The sequence below is a fragment of the Aethalodelphis obliquidens genome, unplaced genomic scaffold, assembly GCF_003676395.1.
Source record: "Aethalodelphis obliquidens isolate GAN/ISIS:26980383/991018 unplaced genomic scaffold, ASM367639v1 scaffold85, whole genome shotgun sequence".
Lineage (NCBI taxonomy): Eukaryota > Metazoa > Chordata > Mammalia > Artiodactyla > Delphinidae > Aethalodelphis > Aethalodelphis obliquidens.
In genome coordinates, this window is record NW_020838029.1 from 6,883,767 (window position 1) to 6,903,586 (window position 19,820).

At 53.6% G+C, this 19,820-nt stretch overlaps 2 protein-coding genes across 3 annotated transcripts in view; both read left to right on the forward strand.

The window, feature by feature from the left end:
* Nucleotides 1-1,147: 1,147 nt before the first annotated feature.
* Nucleotides 1,148-19,820, forward strand: part of NLGN3 (neuroligin 3) — a 19,901-nt gene continuing 1,228 nt past the window's right edge. Inside the window, exons 1-6 of one of the 2 annotated variants that reach the window (XM_027093668.1) lie at nucleotides 1,237-1,804; nucleotides 6,432-6,491; nucleotides 8,202-8,351; nucleotides 14,477-14,662; nucleotides 17,219-18,008; nucleotides 18,877-19,820. The exon at nucleotides 18,877-19,820 is cut by the window's right edge and continues 1,228 nt beyond it. In XM_027093668.1, coding sequence (XP_026949469.1) covers nucleotides 1,348-1,804; nucleotides 6,432-6,491; nucleotides 8,202-8,351; nucleotides 14,477-14,662; nucleotides 17,219-18,008; nucleotides 18,877-19,720 — 2,487 coding nt within the window. In that variant the 5' untranslated portion in view covers nucleotides 1,237-1,347 and the 3' untranslated portion in view covers nucleotides 19,721-19,820. Of the gene's footprint in view, nucleotides 1,805-6,431; nucleotides 6,492-8,201; nucleotides 8,352-14,476; nucleotides 14,663-17,218; nucleotides 18,009-18,876 lie in introns of both variants that reach the window. The other variant, XM_027093669.1, reaches the window with a different exon arrangement.
* Nucleotides 17,911-19,820, forward strand: part of GJB1 (gap junction protein beta 1) — a 45,183-nt gene continuing 43,273 nt past the window's right edge. The window contains exon 1 of the mRNA XM_027093670.1: nucleotides 17,911-18,008. The gene's annotated coding sequence lies outside the window, so the exon portion shown is untranslated. The remainder of the gene's footprint in view (nucleotides 18,009-19,820) is intronic.

Sequence of the window (19,820 nt, forward strand, 5' to 3'; positions counted from 1 at the left end):
AATTGTGTGTGTGTGTGTGTCCATGCGGAAGTGTCTGTGTGTGCCTGTGTATATATGTTGACTGTACAACTGTTTTGTCAGAAGGCCTGTGTGCCTCGAGTGTGTTGCTGTTTCTGTTCCTGTCTCCACCTATGTGTCACCATTATGCTGCATGTGTCTCTGGATATTTACCTATGCGATGTGTGTGTGATTATGTTTCAGTAAGTCTCTGCGTGTGTCTCTGAATGTATCTCTCTGTGAGTCTCTGGCTCTGTGAAGCTCTCTGTCTCAGAATGTGAGACTATATGAGGCGATCTCTGTGGGTTTGGATTGTATGTCTCTGTGAGTGAACATCATGGTGTCTGTGGTCCCGGCTTGCTCTCTCACTCCCTCTTTGAGTGTTTGTGAGTTTATTTCTATGAGTCTCTGAGTGTGTGTCCCCCGCACTCTGCTGTTTATTTTACACTGGCTGAGCATCAACAATGCCTAGGGTGCTAGGCAGAACGCTTTCTGCCTCAGTCTCTGGCACCCCACGTGAATTAGAGATAGCTGACAGAAAGGACCAAGGCTTAAGGATGTGGGAGCAGTGAGGGCTTTGAGAAATGTACAGGAGGGTCTGGGGACTCTGGTGAATGGCTGTCCTGCCCCCTGCCCTGCCAGAGGGAGACAGGGTCTCTCTGGGGGCCCCTTTGCCTATCTGCTGTGTTCCCTTCTTCTGCCTTAGTCCCGGAGTGAGGTTCACAATCCTACCGTCTCCTGAGGTTGAGGTCCCTGTGTGGGGTCATGGGTCTTGGGGGGCTAGGAGCTCAGTGTCCACGCAGCGTGCCCAGCTCCATTTCCTGTTCTCCCATCGCCTGCTACCATATGCTACTCTGGTTCCAGCTGACCCCGATGAGCTCCATTGGCTGAGGAGTTGAAGTCGGGGACTGGCAACTTGCAGTGGCAACAATTGTCAATCTGTCGACCCCCTTGGCTTTTCCAACCATGGCCCGGACACAGCAAGTGGCTCTGACTGGCAGTGGAGATCGTCTGAGGGTCCCTGGAACCCCGGGCATGGGAAACCTCTCCTAACTGTAGGAGAGTAGCCCAAGAGCAGCAGGGCCCCAAAGACCCACTCCATAGCCCTCCGCGACCATCTTGGATGACGCATACTTCCCTCTTTCCACAGGCCTGTCTGGCCCTGAGGGAGTCCCCTTTCTGAAGCTGTGGTGCTCGGAAGACCTGCTCTCTACGTTGCCGGGCACCTGTAGGTGTCCCTCGAGAGCTCAGTTTTGAGGTTCAAGTCAGTGTGGCCATGAAGGGGCTGCCTATTGGGCTGATGCTGTGACCCCGGAGTCTGCCTTTCCTGCCAGTCCCCCGGCCCGGAACATGTGGCTGCGGCTTGGCCTGCCCTCGCTGTCCCTGAGCCCCAAGCCCACAGTTGGCCGGAGCCTGTGCCTCACCCTGTGGTTCCTGAGCTTGGTGCTGAGGGCCAGTACCCAGGCCCCAGCACCCACAGTCAATACTCACTTTGGGAAGCTAAGGGGTGCCCGGGTACCATTGCCCAGTGAGATCCTGGGGCCTGTGGACCAATACCTTGGGGTGCCCTACGCAGCCCCCCCCATCGGCGAAAAACGTTTCCTGCCCCCTGAACCACCCCCATCCTGGTCGGGCATCCGGAACGCCACACACTTTCCCCCAGTGTGCCCCCAGAACATCCACACAGCTGTGCCCGAAGTCATGCTCCCTGTCTGGTTCACGGCCAACTTGGATATCGTCGCTACTTACATTCAGGAGCCCAACGAAGACTGCCTCTACCTGAACGTCTATGTGCCCACGGAGGATGGTGAGTGCGGCCAGGCACTGTGCCCTCCTTGCCTCCCACCCGCCCCGCTGTGTTTGTGGCTGGCATGTGGTGGTGTGCCCTGCTGCATGCATCTGTCTGTCTGTGAAAATGCTTCTAACCATCACTCTGCTTGGCCTCCCCCTTCCTCCTCCCTGTTCTTTCCTCTCCCAGCATTGTCTGAGCTCCCATGTGTGAGTGACACTGTTACCAGGAGGGGCCTGGCCAGGCCTGAGAGCTTTGACAGGTCTAGGGCCAGGTGCTGGATGGGGGTTCCCTGGGGGAGTATGGGTCACTGCTGGCAGCTGCCCGCGGGAGGATGCTGGCGCAACCAGGCCCCCCTGTTGCCATTCCACCTGCTCGGAGAGGTGGTAGGTGTGTGTGGCCAAGGGAGCTGGGTGTGTGAGGGGGGCAGAGGGCAAGCCTGGTGGGCAGTGCTCAGGTGCCTCCTCTTTCACTAGCTGATGCCTCCTCCCGCGGGGGTCACACTAAGGTAAGTGACAGAAGCAAGGAGATGGTGGGACAGGCTCTCTGCCACGTGCCGCCTGCAGAGCAGCTCTTGGGGCCTGGGGGGGTGCGGGTGCATGCCCCTGGGCAGAGGCCTCCTGTTATTTTTTAGTTTTTTATTCATTTTACAGTAAAGCGGATTTCCAAGGAATGCGCCCGAAAGCCCAACAAGAAAATTTGTAGGAAAGGAGGTAGGTAGCGAGCCGGCGGGGAGGGAGAGAGAGAGAGAGGGAGGGCTGCCTGCCCACCTGCCCTTGCCCCCGAGGACCCAGCCTTCCTTCAAGTAGCCCAGGCTCAGGGGGCGGTCGGTGAGCAAGCATAAGCTCCATCTCATCCGAGGGCCCCGGCTGCTCTTCAGGGAGGCTCTGGTGGCCTAAGGCAGGTCCAGGGCAGAAGCAGCAACCCCATTTCTTCCAACCTTCCCAGCCCCAAAGTCCACCCTAAAGTGTGTGCCAAAGACAGAGCCAGTGGTTCCCTCTGGGACACCTCAGGAGAAACTCTAAGCCGCCAAGATGGAGCCAGAGGCTCTGACCTTTGCCTGGTGAGGGAGCCACCAGCTCATCCTTCCGTGCTCTTTCCCGGATTGAAAGTCGAGAGTCAACTCTCCAGCCGTGGAGCTTAGACCAAACTGTAGCCAAGTGTAGCAACCCTGCCCACCCACCCCACCCCCGCCCACCACCTCTGGCCAGGGCCTAGCTGAGTGACCCGGGCTAGCCTGGTGGCAGACCTTGGGGGTCTCCAGGAACTGTGCACTCTGAAGGAGGCACGGGATCCCGAATTGCAAACTGACCCTCTTTCCGGGAGGAATCTGTCACCCTCCACCCGTGTAATAATTCTTCCTGTTCAAATACCACTTTATGTTTTCTGCAAAGCGCTTGCATACTTACCTCAGAAAATCCCCCCCTCCCACTTCTGTGGAAGCTTATGAGGCAGGAATTGGTATCCCAATTTTACAGATGAGGAAACAGGCCCAGGGGAGTGACTTGCTGCTGCTCAGGGCCCCGTCGCTGGTCTGTGGCAGGGCCTGGACCATAACCTGGGTCTCTTGACCCTCAGGGCCGTGTTCTTTCCACTGTAGCATGCGAGGCAACTCCCATCTGGTCCTTCCCACCTCCCCTACTCTGAAACAAATGGTGAAATGTGGATGGGTTGAACCGAATTGGAAACAGTAAGACTAAGGAACAAGTGGAAAAGCACAGCCTAGTCCCTACAACCCTTTGGCAAGCTTGGAGTTTGTTTTCCTTTGAAATCATAGGGCGGGGTTCCCCCAAGTGGGGTCGTCAGGATTCCTGGGACTGAGCGCCCCCTACTAAGTAAGAATCTCTGCGGGCAGAGCCCGGCGATCTGCCTGTTGCACTTTTGATGCTCACTGAAGCTTTGAGTGAGGTCTGCTGCCCTGGGGATAAGCGTCACACCACCTCCCCACACCCAGCCCAGGACCTCACACTCAGAAGGCAATCAGTAAACATGTTTTTGCACGAATGAAGACGCATTGCGGTGCCGCAGAAAGAGTATGGGTCTGGGAGCCACAAGCCTGACCGAGTCCCAGCTCTGCCGCTCACTCACAGTGAAACCTTAGACAAGTCTTTTCCTTTGAGAACCTCTGTTTCTGCATCTGAAGGTGGTAGGGGACTATTCTGGTCTTAACATTCCATTAACGTATAAAAGATTTCAGGAAGAGGGTCTCTTAAACCTACTGCTACTAGTTACTTACTTACTTGGGTGCAGGGTGGCAGAGGGGGAGGCGATGACATTAACCATTTCCTAGGAGCAATGATCCCCCAGGGCACCAGTAAGAGCCTAGGGCAGTCCAGTCCAGTCCAGTCCTGAGAGTTTGGCTAGAGAGCCAACTGGACGCTCCAGTCAAGTTCAAACACTTACCAATCGTGATTGTTGACTATGGGCAAGGTCACGTGCTAGGTGCTGTTGGGATGTGGAGGGATATGAGGTGGAGGAAAGATTTAGAAATAACTGAAGACCTGATCGCTACTCTGAGGAAACTCCTAGCCTAGCATTGAAACTCAGCTGGTTTAGCTAAGCCCCACAGGCCGAGCTGGGAAGTGGGTTCCAGACAGCGTGGGAGAGGGCATCTGGTCATTTAGCTGCTCAAATGAGTTCCCTATCCAGGGCCTGTTGGCCATTTGGAACAGACTTAAAAAGTCTGCCTCTCGGGGGAGACCCGTCCCCAGAGGTGGTTAGGGTTGTGATGTGTGCAGGGCAGGCAGGGCTGGCCTGGCTGGGCTCCTGCCGCAGCACAGTTGTTGGGCTGGGGGACGGTGGTCGAGCTGGCCCGGGGGTGGGGGACAGCGAGTGCTAAGCTGAGGGAGCAAAGGCATCTGTAAGGAGGAAGCTGGGACAAGGCAGCAACCCAGGGACATTCCCAGAGGGGGGCAAACGGGATGCATCTTCTAAGTCAGGGTCCAGGGGAAGCGAAGGATTTCTTGGGGAAGATAAGCCCTGTCCCCCAACCTCCACCCCCATCAAGTTGGAGGGAATTCATGTTTAGGGATGGGTGATTCCTTGCCGTTCGGGGGGCTGTCTGCTGTGTGGGTGATGACGCCCCATGTCCCACAGGGTTTCTGAAGGCAGCACCGTTGTCATCAGGTGTTAAGAGGGTAGGCGCCACGGGAGGTTCGGGAAGCCGGAGGCAGTTTCTGCCCCTCAGGCTGGGCTCTTGCCCTGGTTGAAAAGCCATTTTGTAATTGGAGGGCGGCTCCTGTTGTGATTAATAGCTGTAAGGGAACCCAGACCAGCTGAGAAAGAGGGCTATTTGCTGCCTCCAGGCCGAGAGTATCTGACGTCTTAGACAAGAGGATAAGCCCTGGGGTGCCAACAGAATGACCTCCGTTTCTACACACTGACAAGCACCCAGGCGGTGGGTCCTCTTTCTCAAAGCCGTTCTCATGATGAACTTCTCACCTCCTTAGAATGAGAAGGAGAATTGGGGATAGCTCACCCAGGCCCTAAACGTCTCTCTTCTCTCCTCGGGTCTCTTCTTTTCTCTCCTTCCCTCCCCTCCCCTCCACCCCACCCCATGCTCCACCTCTTTCCGGACTTATTTTTTCCCTTCCCTTTCCCCCGTCCCAGAAAGGTGGCATGGTGCAGTGGAAAGACCATGGGCTTTGGAATCAAGCAGACCTGGGTTTGGATCTCACCTCTAGCACTTCCTAGCTGTGCAATCTTAAGCAAGTCACTTTGCCTCTCTGAACCTCAGTTTCCCCATCAGTGAAACAGGAATAAAGATAGTCCCTCCCTCAGTGGGGTGTAAGGATCAGACAGTAAGGCAGAAGTAGAGTGTCTGGCACATGGTAACCATTCGGTACATGGTAGGAGCTGCTACCATTATTCCTATCTCTGTTTTTTTCTCTCTCTCTCCCCCTCTCTCTCTTTCTCTCTCTCTCATGTCCCTTTTCTCCTTTTCCCCTTCCTTCTCTCCCTCCCTCCCTCTCTGGCTCTCTTTCGATCTCAGAGCAATGCTTGCTGCTCTCAGGCCTGGTTCCTGTGGGCAGGAACCCCATTTGCCATTACCCAGAGCAGGCCCCAGTGAGGAAGACCGGAGGGAAAGCTTCATCTCCCATTTTCTCCTGTGGGAATCAGGGTCAGCTGAGGCCCAGCTGGAGCCTGCCCACTGGGCCCGAATAGCTCAGGGCTGGGGTCCCTGGCTCTGCCTTAACAGCTCATATCCGTATCTACACGTGCTGGCGATGCAGCCTCTCACCTTTGGTGCCTGCCTCTGCTCTCCAGCTCAGCCTGCCTGTGTACACACGTGCAGCCCCTTCCACCCAGGAGAAGTCCTTTCCCTGAGTGGGCCTCTGGCTCTGTGCCCTGGCCCACCTGCTGCTACCTCCTTCCTAACTGGGAAGGTGGTTGGTTGAGACAGGCTGTTGGGGACAGAGAGGTGCAGGGAGGCCAGCACAGCAGGGGCCTTGCAACACTGTCATCCTGATGAAGGTCTGGGCCTCAGCCCACCCATTCCCTCAGTTCTTGCCATCCCTCCTGCCTGTCCTGGGCCCAGGCCCAGAGCTGGCTTGCTGGGCCACACTGCAGTCATGCTGTTTTTGAATTCTCTCTCTGTTTTGTTCTCTGTTCTGTGCTGTTGTGTCTCCCCGTGTCTGGTCCCCAGGATCCGGCGCTAAGAAACAGGGCGAGGACTTAGCGGATAATGACGGGGATGAAGATGAAGGTATTTGGGGGCTGCAGGGCGTGGCGGCTGGTGCATGGCACAGAGCCCCTCCCCCTCTCGATGGGGAGAAGCCCCGTCTGTCTGTCTGTCCGTCCGTTGGTGTGTTTCTGTTCCTGTATGAGGCCGTTGGCTGTTCATCCATCTTTGGCCTGGTCGGCCACTGGGAGTTCCAGGGTGATGGACACGGCTGGCGGGAACAGGGCACCACGAGCAGAGCCATGGGGAGGGCATCCTCCTCGCCCCGGTCCCCACTGCCCAGAGACAGCTTCCTCCCCCATCTTCTGTGGTTCACGGGCACCTGCCCCTACTGAGCAGCAGCGAGAGTGGAGAGAAAGCAGGACTGAGGGGGGCGGGGGCGAGGAGAGGCACAGAGGAAACGGAATGGCGAGGAGCCCCTGTGTTTCTGCGGGGAGGCTGGCTCCTGGAAGAGGGGCCCAGCAGGATGCTGAACTGAGGAGTGAGGCAGTGACAACCACAGGGCCTGGGGAACAGCGCCACCTAGAACCTCCTTGGCCTTCACCCAGAAAGAGAGAGATGGCCTCAGGGCCAGGGGCTGCATTAGGTTCAGGACAGGGCCACAAGGACTGGGCCAAAGCACCGGGCTGAGGCCAGGACGCCACAGCCCGGTCAGTGGATGGCATAAGATCCTTGGGTGACGGTTGAACCAGTCTTCCTTCCTCCTCAGGAAAACAGGTTGTGTTTGCTCGGCAGCAGAGAGCATTCTCTTCTACCTCCACGCTCCAGACCTGGCCTGGGGGCCACACAGCTCAGGGGGGCCCACTGGTGGCTGGTAGGGCTGTGCCGGTGTGGCAGAGTGTGGTCCAGCTCACAGGCTGAGAGGCTTCAGGTCGAGGTGATCAGGCTGGGAGCCTTCTCGTGGCCGCCCAGCCCAGTCGCCGCACTGCTCGGGTCTTGGGAGCAGCCGCTTAAAGGTCTCTCGTTGAGTGGCCTCTGCGGAGGCTCCATCTTCATCTTAAAGCTGCCTGGGGGCAGGCTCTCTCATCCTTAGTTCTGCCCCCACCTCTTCCCCATCCCCAGTGTTTCCAGTTAAGTCTGCCTGATGCCCGGGGAGAATGGGGTAAACGAGCACGTGGCTGAGAAACCATGTCAGTGAGGTTCTCCCCGCCACAACACACACACCCCATCTCTGCCATTCACTCCCCTGTCCCCACATTCTCCCTTGTTCTCTTCCTGTGCCACCCCCTATTCCCGCCCCTCTTGTCTCTGTCTGCACTGGGGGGCCAGCTGCTGCCAATGGCTGTATTTCCATGTAACTGGTCTAGTCCTGGGGGTTTCAGGGCTCCCCAGCCCCTGCTCTCTAAAGCCATGTCAGGTCCCAGGACTCCTGGGTGCCCGGGGCAGGGACTCACTGATCCAGCTAAGGGACCTGCCCTTTCTCTTCCTCCCTCCCCCTGTCCCCCAGGCCCAGCCACGGCCTCTGTAGACCTAGCTGTATCAGGAACGCCTGGCTGCCTTCTACTGGGAGGCACTTGAAACCAGAGTCTTTAAAAGCATCACCGACGTCCAACTTTCTCTGGCTGATGGTCAAGCTCCGGGCTGAACAGCCCCATGAGTCCTGCCCTCAGAGATGGCGGTGGTGTCCTGGCACCTGGGATAGCTTTGCTGCCCACACCCCCCCACCCAGGGCTGGCGGGGGTGGGGGAGGAAGGGCAGCCTACCCAGCCTGTGTCTCACCCCTTCTCCTTGCAGACATCCGGGACAGTGGCGCTAAGCCTGTCATGGTCTACATCCATGGAGGCTCTTACATGGAAGGGACAGGCAACATGATTGACGGCAGCGTCCTGGCCAGTTATGGCAACGTCATCGTCATCACCCTCAACTATCGGGTTGGAGTGCTAGGTATGGTTCCCTGCTGGGTGCCTAGAAGGAAGCCTGGGTTCTCAAGGAGGGAGGAAAGAAAGCTGAGGAGCTGAGAACAGGCCGCCTTGGTTCTCTAGCTGGTGCTAATGACCATGGCCACAATGTTGTTATCCCATAGCCCCTACCCAACTGCCCGGGGCTTCCCCACAGTGTCCCTAGGCCCGTTCCTGGAATGTTGAGATGCCACTGGAAACTCAATTCAAGCTTCACACCTTCTCTTAGGTCTCCAGCCAGGTCTCTGGTTCCAGACTTTTGCCTGGCTGAGTTTTATAGAGTCGATTCATTTTCTGGTGTCCTAGCCTCATCCCGACCCACCTACCCCACATCCCTAAACACCCCACACATGCACAGATACTCCTTCTAGCCAATCACATATCCACACACCCACGTACCCTCACATGTCCACCGTCCACGCTGCCCACATCCACCAGCATGCATCTATTTCTCGCTCACCCCCCCAAACACACATACATACCCATACACATACAGACCCCGACATCTACATCTACAGACCCCCTCACATATATGCACATTCCCCCACCACTCCATACACACTGCACACGTATAGTCTCCCTGATGCACATATCCACATACCCAGATGCCTCTCTACACTCCACATCCACACCGCACATCTACACAGATTTCTCTCACCTTCCATGGACGCATACACACACACACATTCCCATGTATCTCTCCCTCCACATCTCTGTATCCACATCTGTGCCCACATACACCACAAGTGCCCCCATGCTCACGCTTTCCTCTACCCCCATAATGCACTCTACACAAAGACCCACACCCTGCACGTCCACATCCGCGCACAAGCCCCACATATATACACCTTAAATGTACACAAATGTTCCTTCCACACATACACGGGCAGATCCACATCCCCCTACACACCCCACTTCCACCTCTCCTCCAACAGCCACACACACACGTATGTCCCTCACCTTCCCTACACAAACACGAACCAGCGTTCCCCTCCCTACACATGTGGGAGCCATACCTGCACGTCCACACCTCCCCAGCCCATAGTACACAGATACTACGCACAGACCCCTCATATCCCTGCTTCCACATCTACGTACACATCCCATGCACTACGCTTACACATCCCCCCTTAAACACACACCCACAGGCCCCGATACACGTACCCGTATCACATACACACACACACTCTTCCTATACACATCTGGCATATATATGTCCAATACATACATATTACATATTCCTACCCCACGAATATACACGCATCCATATCCCCACACCTGGTCTTCCATATCCATACACGCATACACACTCATGCACACCCCACACTTACATATCCCACATACACACATTGCACATTTATTCTACTCTCTCCACACATACATCCCCATACACTCCCACCCATTACACCATCTTCCTCCCACACACACACACTTACTTCCCAAATACCTCCTGATACACACCCATATCCCCTTCCCCACACATACTCTGTCACCCACATGCTTATTTTGGTGATTTACACTGCCCCTCTACCCTGTGCCTTCCTTGGTAACTGTTAATGCCTAACTGTGGCCAAGGTCTTGAGGTAAACAAGTGCCTCAGAGAGGGCGACCAAGCACACACGGCCTTGCTCCCTTTCGGATGCTCACCCAGGCCTCTGAGGGCACACGCGGCCCCATAGCCCTGGAGTGGCACAAAGAAGCCAACTTCCTGCCCGGAAGGCTGGGGTCCTGAGTCCCAGTGGGTGTCTGGGCTGTTTCTCAGGTCTGCAGGCCTGGGTGCTGAACGAGCAATTAGGCACGGCTTACTCCAGGGCTTGTCGGCTGACAGGACCCTATTTTAATTTGCTTTTGAGTATGTTGTGGCTTTGGCAGTTGGCATCCCAGAGGCCCCAGAGCTGCGTTTCACTTCTGGGTGCATCCATGTACACGGAAAGGCAATCTTCTCTTGACTTCCCCTTAATACTATGTGGGATAGCAAGACACCTTCTGGGGGTTCAGATGAGAGAAATGATATTCCCAGAAAAAAGTGGAGCCTGCGTTCCCTTCAGCGGCATCTGGATGCTGGGTGTGACATATGCAGGGCATCTCCCTGGCCTCTCCACAGTCTAGTGGGCTTTGGGTTTCATGGTTCTGCCACTGCTCCTCTGTCTCTCTGAGTTGCCACAGACATCATGGCAAGGCTCTGTTCTGTAAGCTGTTCTGTCCTGTTGAGAAAGGGGATCTGAGTCTCTGATAGTAAAAATGGTACCATGAAGGTGGCTGCAAACCCACACGCTTGGGCTGCATAGTTCCTGAAGAGTAATGCGTATACAAACGTAATCACACACAGATACACAGGCACAAGTGCATGGTTGTTGAAGGCCAGAAGTAACTGTGTTACTTTATTTTCTAAATGAGGGTGACAGGAAATATTCAACTCGGTTGCTTTTAAAAATTATCAACACAAAGCTCCAGTCTCTAAGGATCAATGGAAAGCACGGAGAATACTAAGAATATGCTTCAGTTCCAAATGATCGGACCAGGTAGGAATGAAAGAAAAGAGAGAGTGGAGCATCGGGGGAGAAGAGAGGAGAAAATAAGGAAGAGAAGGAAAGGACGGGAAAGAGAAAAGAGGATACGAGTGACACACAGAAAGGAGGCGGAAAGGAGACAGAGGAGAGACTCAAGATTTGAAGTGTCAGTTGGGAGCTGTGGGCTTCACGGAAGGCTATTATTGCTGGCGAGCGCTCCCTATGATATCCTGATTTGCTGATTACTTCACAACCCTTCAATTGCTCTAATCTTTAAGCTTGTATATCAGAAGTTCTTAACCTTTTGGGGAGTCTTGGACCCCTTTGAAATTCTGATGAAAGCTATGGACTCTTCCCCCAAAAATGCATGTGTGTGCACACACACACACACACAGAAGTTATTTCATGGATCCCGCTGAAACTCATCCACGAAATTCAGGTTAAAAGACCCCACCACCACCACCTTATAACCTCCTCTCGTTTGGATAACCAGAACAGCACATCTCGGGGTAGGATTTTTATTCTTTGAGCTTAAATAGTTAATGATCAAACTAATATTACCCAAACCTCAGAAGGAGCCATAAACTGAGATTTGGCCAGAAGTTCCCCACCACCTCCTGTGTACCCTTTAGTGCCTGCTCTGGAACACAAATGTAATCAATAAGCCGCTGATTGGATTCTGGGTACATTCAAGATGTTTTTGTCTCTTGGCGCCAGATTTAGAACACGGGTCTGTCTCTGAATCTTGGGGATTTTGCTGTAGAGCTGAGGCTCTGTTGTTTTGTTTCCCAAAACATCCCAGAACAGGTGGCCAGTTTTGGACCTCAATTATATGCATTCATTCACCCTCCCTCCCATCAGCTTCTCTGAGCCCTGAGCCCAAGCAGACGGTTTCCTCCAAGGTGCTTCTTTAGACATCTTGGTGATTCATGTATTTGGAGAATGTCACAGGCTATTCCATGGATCCCATCCAAGGCAGAGGGGTAGCTATAATCGGAGAAGCCCCCACTGGGCTTGAGACCAACAAAAGAAAGGGACCCCAGCAGGATACAGGACGTGGATATCCCTGGGGCTGAGGAAGTAGGGGCTTGCCGAGTTTTATTCTGGGTTTCAGAATTTAATCCTACATTCTTGCTCAGGTACCCTTCAGGCAAACTGAAAACCTGATAAATGTCAAGCCTTGGGTGACACAGATACCTGGTTTTGATACAATGTGCCAGATTCCCCTGTCTTCTGTTGACAAGCAGCTTACCATGCACTGCAGTATAAACTTGGGCCCAGGGAGACTGGCTCAGATTTGCTCTAACAGTTTATGGAGTTTGGTGTTTCAGCCCTCATTCTCACATGGTTTCTGTGGGTGACTGAGTTACTGGGGAGCTAGTAGCGAGTGATCGCTCTCCCAGACTGACAGGTTTTTGTGTGCTTGTGGTCGGCGACGTTTTCTGTATCATCCGCCTGAGCCTGTTGGATAGAGCACTTCAAGCAGGACGCTTGTAGTAGGATGGTTGGCATGACGTCATCCACAGGCTTCAGTGCCTCTTATCCTGAGGTTTGTGGGATCTGAGGGAGCAGAGAGTGATGGTCAAATCCTCCACCCAGCCCTTTCAGACCTTTGTTTCTAACCCAGGGAATTGGTACATGTTGGAGAAATCTACTGCACCCAAATGCAGGCTCTTCATGCTGGTTAGGACAGACGTATTTGACACATTTCACTGAACGATACCTTGGCAAAGACCGAAGCCAAGTCTGCTATTGCGAAAATAAGAGAAAAGGGAGAGAGAAAACGGGGGAAGGAGAGAGGAGGGAGAGAGGACAGGCAGGCTAAGAGAAACACATAGTGATTTTTGCTGGAGGGTCGCAAGGCTTGGACAGCCGGGATGGATCTTGGTCAGCATACTTTAAGACTTGCAGGAGCAACTTCAGCTTGTGAACGAGCCAGGCAAAGGAGAAACTGGTTCTCTTGTCTAGAGGAACAAGAGCTCCTCCGTTCATCCTCATTCAGGCTTTCTCTAATTCCTTCTCATTTCCTCATCGGGAACGTGGGGCTAAAGAGGGCTTGTGACTAGGTCCTGGGAGGAATAACTAAGTACTTTACATACTTAATTGCACCAAAGGTAAATTAATAACACACTTGAAGAGGGTGAAATGAGCTCTTTTACAGAAACTAGAAACAAAAGGACTCAAGAAAGACAGTGATGGGGTCTTGTGCCTGCCTGAGTCTGTTTAAGGTCAGCTTCTGCCCGTGGACTACCAGGACCGTCAGAGAACTCTCTGTGAGCTGAGGGAGCCTCCTCAAACATGGCCTCCCACAAAGTTGATCCCAGGGGCTACAAATGAGCTTTTAACTGTGGGGTCAAAAAATACTCACCCAGGTATAGGTTTCCAATGTGTAGGAGCACCACAGCTACCCACTTGGAAAGAACCTTTCTAAAAGCCTAGGGCAGGAGAAGATAGAGCCTTCCAAGTAGACTAAGGATCAGGGAAGAGAGAAAAAATGAAGCAGCAAGATCAGACTAAAATGGAAGCAGGGTGGGGGGGAATATAGGACATCTCTGTGGGATAGCCAGCAGGTGGGCGGGAAGGTAGTTGCCATGGCAACAAGTCTCCACAGCAGCAAATCCCAGCAGGTGGGTGGGAAGGTAGTCTCCATGGTGACATGTCTCCTCAGCAGCAAATCCCAGTGGGTGGGCAGGAAGACCTGTTTCTGTGGTAACCGCACTGCACTGACTTCCCCATTTCTCCACTAGAGGAAAAAGATGGTCTAACCCAGTGGTTTTCCAACTTTAGCAGGCATCAGAATTACCTGGAGAGCTTGTTAAACACACGGATTGCTGGGCCCCATCCCCAGAGTTTCCGATTCATTAGGTCTTGGAGGAGGGGGAAGTGAGGACCTGCCGTGAGAATGAAGAGAAGGGGGCATCCGAGACCCTGGAAGGAAGTGGAAATGGATGAACTTGGACAGGAGGGGCAAGGAAGGCTTGGAATTGTAGCCTCTTGGGATCTTCACTTCCTCCAGAGAGAGAAGGATGGGGAACGAGAAGTAACTATAGATGTGTAATGTGCTGAGCATATTCGAGACGCTTATGTTCATTTTATCCTTGTTACAACCCTTTGAGGTATTTTATCCCCATTTTACAGAAGAGGAAACTAGAGCCCAGAGATTCTCAATAACTTGCCTAAAGCTACATGGCCAGTAAGTGGTAGAGCCAGGACTCAAACCAAACTGACTCCAGGGTCCCTGCTCTTTCCACTCTATCTTGCCAGGTGCTAGGGTAAAGTCCCGGCTGGTACATCAGGGCAGAGGATGCTGGGTCCTGGTCATTTGCAGTTCCTGCAGTTTAAGTCTCCCAGCTGGAGGCATCCCTTTTGAACGGTTTGGAGACCTCACCTTCCAAACTGGAGAATGGGTGGGAGGTAGGAAGCCAATCCTTCCTATAGTGATGGCGCTGGTCCTTGCAGAAAGGAGCAATGGTTAATGCTAGCTGGGTGGAAAGAGCTGCACTGCATGCTCATCCTCCGTCCTCATGCCCCCAACTGTCACCGTCATCCAAATCCTCCATCCCTCCACCTTCACTGTCCTCGTGCCCTTTGTTGAATCCAGGTTTCCTGAGCACTGGCGATCAGGCTGCCAAGGGCAACTATGGGCTCCTTGACCAAATCCAGGCCCTCCGCTGGGTGAGCGAGAATATTGCCTTCTTCGGTGGTGATCCCCGCCGTATCACCGTCTTTGGCTCGGGCATTGGCGCGTCCTGTGTCAGCCTCCTCACACTGTCGCATCACTCTGAGGGTGAGTAGCTCTTGGAACGAAACAGGAACTAGACAAATGCTGGCCGCCGACCCTGAGCCCCAGTCCCTCCAGGCTCCAGGGTACCCAATTCCATGTCCCAGGAGCATCCAGGGGAGTCAGCAGCCCTCACCTGCCAGCTCGGTGTCCCTTTGGGGAGAAGTGGAAGGGAAATGTTTCTCGAGGGGAAGATGTAATTCTCCCACTGTGAGAGAGGGAAGGAGAGAATCCCATTTACATCTTGAGAAAGGAATGTTCTCCTGATGTGGGAGTCTTATTGAGGAGCGTGGGAGTAGAATGTCTCTCTCTGAAGGACATTGGCTCTTTTTGGGCGGGGGCGGGGGGGAAATCTTTCTGTGTGGGAAGGACACATGACTTCGGGTAGAGCTCTAGAGTGGAAATTAGTTTTTAGGTGTAAGAGACATTCTCTGCCTTTCTCGCTGAAGAACAAGTCTGTGCAAGACGGGAACTGCCCTTGATGGGGGTGGGGGTGGGGATGGGGGGGCAGAGATGGGACCGAAGTGAGGATTACAAACCTGCGGGTGGGCTTTGCCTGAGGGATGTCGAGCTCTTATCAGACTCCAGACCAGACCTCTCCCGCCCCCGGGCTGTACAGCCCCCTCTAAGGGAGACTTTCATTTTTAGCCCGAAGGGAAACCTCTCTCCTTGCTGTGGGTCCCCCTGCCAGTGACCCTTCCAAGGGGGCCAAATAGGGCCTTTTTTTTTGCTCAGCAGGAAGTGTTCTCTTCATTCTCTTCACCTCTGGACTATAAGAGCCCTTTCTACCTCTGAGAGGCAAAGATGAGCTTCTCACAAAGAGATCTTCCCAAAATAAGTGTCCTTCTCCAAGATAAGGAAGGCCGTAAGAGAGGACAGGGTTTATTACTGAAATCAACCTTATGAGTTAGTGATATTCTAACAGAAAGACTTGCAGTCTCTCTTTGAAGAAGGCCTGTCTTTCTGAAGAAGAAAAATCACCTTCTCTGACCTAGAAATTCTGTCTCTATCCCTCCAGGGACTCCATGAGGGGAGACTAAGGTGGGATGTAGGGAATGTCGGATGTACATCCCTCCTTTAGAATATGTTTCTAGGTGACAGTACAGGAACGGGAATTCCTTTTTTCCACCAAGGAGGGTGAAGTGACTAGTTGTGAGGGTGCCTCTGTTTGGAAAGAGGAACGGTGCCTCCTCTGATTAGGGACTATTTCCCTGGGAGGAGAAGGCCTTTCTTGGTGTGCTGCTATTCTCTGTCTCATAGGGGGCCTGTGTCCCTGGAGACCTGGCTGCTTTTAAGATTTATTCTCTTGGGACTTCCCCGGTGATCCAGAGGTTAAGACTTTGCCGTCCAGTGTATGGGGTGCAGGTTCGATCCCTGGTCCAGGAGCTAAGATCCCACATGCCTCCTGGCCAAAAAACCAAAACAGAAAACAGAAGCAATATTGTAACAAATTCAATAAAGACTTTTTAAAAAAAAATCTAAAAAAAAAGATTTATTCTCTCTGTTTTTCTGTAACTGATTAATGGAAAATAATCTTTCAAAAAGTGAGGCTCACTTAAGTACTCATCTATATTTCTCTCCCTCTCTTTTTCACCCATGCAAACTCCCTTTCTCTCTCTCTCTCTCTCTCTCTCTCTCTCTCTCTCTCTCTCTCTCCTTTTTTTTTTTTTGGCCGCACCATGCGGCATGCAGGATCTTAGTTCCCTGACCAGGGATCGAACCCGTGGCCCCTGCATTGGGAGCATGGAGTCTTAACCACTGGACCACCAGGGAAGTCCCGTAAACTCCCTTTCTCTTAGAGGAACAGAACTGTGCACCTGAGGGCCAGGTTCTCCCTTACTTGGGAATGTTGGGGCCAGAGAGAGAATGATACCTTTTTCCCCTAGGGGGGAAGAATCATCTACTTTTTGAGTTTGGGGGACTGGTTCCCTCTCACCTAGGGGGAAATTTGGATCTGAGGCATCAGTAGCTTCGGGAAAAGGAAAGTGTCTGTGGAGGTTACAGCCTGGGAGGGCACGTTCCCTGGAGACTTTCAGACCATAGGGCCTTTGCCCTTGGGAATCTTTCCCTAAACTCCCAGAATGTGAGGCTCTCTCCTGTCTGCATTTCTCATCTCTCATGAAAAAGACCCCTTTGTGGTGGAAGCGCCAGCTCCCTGGTGGTGTGCTGGCACAGAGCTGGGCCCAGCTGGGCAGGAAGCAAGAGGGGAAGACAAGGAGAGATAAAGAGAGGGAGCATAAGGAAGCTGATGTCTGGGACCCAAGGGGTTAATTCTTCCTGGTGTTTCCTTAACCCCCAAGTTACCAACCATCACCCAGAACAAGGAAGCAAGAAGCAGGCAGGGGATCAGTCAGGAAAGGAGCCCAACAACCCATCCTCTGGTCCTAACCCATCATTCCAGCCGAAAGGGTTACTTGTCCTTTGCAGTCCATTCAACCCAGAGGGCAGCCTCAGTAACAAAGGAATGAGGAGGTGTTCGATCTGTCCCTCAGGGACAAGCAAGGGAGGCTTAGGCTGTGAGAGACATGACAGATCTGACCTGGTGCTGCTTATTTTCTATAGGGCTTTTCCAGAGGGCCATCATCCAAAGTGGTTCTGCTCTGTCCAGCTGGGCTGTGAACTACCAACCAGTGAAGTACACCAGCCTGCTGGCAGACAAGGTAGGCTGTAACGTGCTAGACACCGTCGACATGGTGGACTGTCTTCGGCAAAAGAGTGCCAAGGAACTGGTAGAGCAGGACATCCAGCCTGCCCGCTACCATGTGGCCTTTGGTCCCGTGATTGACGGTGATGTCATTCCTGATGACCCGGAGATTCTCATGGAACAGGGCGAGTTCCTCAACTATGACATCATGCTAGGCGTCAACCAGGGTGAGGGGCTCAAGTTTGTGGAAGGGGTGGTGGACCCTGAAGATGGTGTCTCTGGCACTGACTTTGATTACTCAGTCTCCAACTTTGTGGACAATCTGTATGGCTATCCTGAGGGTAAGGACACCCTGCGGGAGACCATCAAGTTCATGTACACAGACTGGGCAGACCGTGACAATCCTGAGACCCGCCGTAAAACACTGGTGGCACTCTTCACTGACCACCAGTGGGTGGAGCCCTCAGTGGTGACAGCTGATCTGCACGCCCGCTATGGCTCGCCTACCTACTTCTACGCCTTCTACCATCACTGCCAGAGCCTCATGAAGCCTGCTTGGTCAGACGCAGCTCATGGGGATGAAGTACCCTACGTTTTCGGTGTCCCTATGGTAGGCCCCACTGACCTTTTCCCCTGCAACTTCTCCAAGAATGACGTTATGCTCAGTGCTGTCGTCATGACCTACTGGACCAACTTTGCCAAGACCGGGTAAGGAGAAACTGGGGGTTCTTCTCTGGGACCCCAGCATGCCCTCCCCTCTGCTCCTCTATCCAAACCTCTTCCATCATCTCCCTTCCTAAGACAGTCCCCAAATCTTGATTGGTAACCCCTTCATCCCTCTTCCTACGTCCCCCTTTCTAGTCTTTCATGCCATTTCCTTCCCTTAAAAATTTTGCTGGGCTTCCCTGGTGGCACAGTGGTTGAGAGTCCGCCTGCCGATGCAGGGGACGCGGGTTCGTGCCCCGGTCCGGGAAGATCCCACATGCTGTGGAGCGGCTGGGCCCGTGAGCCATGGCCGCTGAGCCTGCGCGTCCGGAGCCTGTGCTCCGCAACGGGAGAGGCCACAACAATGAGAGGCCCACATACTGCAAAAAAAAAAAAAAAAAAAAAGTAAAAAAATTTTGTTGAGGCTCAGAACTCAGCATTAGGATTGAGCAGGAGTGAGAGTTACTGGCAGAACTATGGGATTCAAGGTTAGATGGTTGGAGGCCATGTGAAGTGGGAATAAAGTACATTCAGAAAGAACTTTTAAAGGGCGCTCAGAAAAATTGGGCAGCTGAAAAGATTGATGGGTGCTCTGTAGCTTGTGAGAAGAAGAAGCAGCGTCCTATAGGTTGATCTCACAGGATGGGCGTAGGGAAGGATGAAATGGTTTCCATGATGTCACGGGCAATAGGAGTTCAAGGCCTGGGGACAAACAGGGGTATGGACAGAGGGAAGGACCCTGAAAAAGATGGAAACGGTGGGACATTTTGGACTGGGAAAGGGGTTTAGGGCTGGGTGTGAGAGGAAGAATCCTGGACCCTTTCCTTGTCTAGGTAGAGTGGTGACCCCAGATTTCCATGTGGTATTTCAGGGATCCCAACAAGCCGGTCCCCCAGGACACCAAGTTCATTCACACCAAGGCCAACCGCTTTGAGGAAGTGGCCTGGTCCAAATACAATCCCCGAGACCAGCTCTACCTTCACATCGGCCTGAAGCCAAGGGTCCGCGATCATTACCGTGCCACTAAGGTGGCCTTTTGGAAACACCTGGTGCCCCACCTATACAACCTGCATGACATGTTCCACTACACGTCCACAACCACCAAAGTGCCACCCCCGGATACCACCCACAGCTCCCACATCACCCGCAGGCCCAATGGCAAGACCTGGAGCACCAAACGACCAGCCATCTCACCTGCCTACAGCAATGAGAATGCCCAAGGGTCCTGGAACGGGGACCAGGATGCAGGGCCGCTCCTGGTGGACAACCCTCGTGACTACTCCACTGAATTAAGCGTCACCATCGCCGTGGGGGCCTCCCTCCTCTTCCTTAATGTCCTGGCCTTCGCTGCCCTCTACTATCGGAAGGACAAGCGGCGTCAGGAGCCCCTGCGGCAGCCCAGCCCTCAGAGGGGAGCCGGGGCTCCTGAATTGGGAGCTGCTCCCGAGGAGGAGCTGGCAGCACTGCAGCTGGGCCCCACCCACCACGAGTGTGAGGCGGGTCCCCCCCATGACACCCTTCGCCTCACTGCACTGCCCGACTACACGCTGACCCTGCGGCGCTCCCCTGATGACATCCCACTCATGACCCCCAACACTATCACTATGATCCCCAACTCCCTGGTGGGGCTGCAGACATTGCACCCCTATAACACCTTTGCCGCAGGGTTCAACAGTACCGGGCTGCCCCACTCACACTCCACCACCCGGGTATAGCTGCAGCCCAGAGCACAGCATATATCCCGGCTCTGTCCCTCCCGGATCCACGAACACACACACACACACACACACACACACACACACACACACACACACA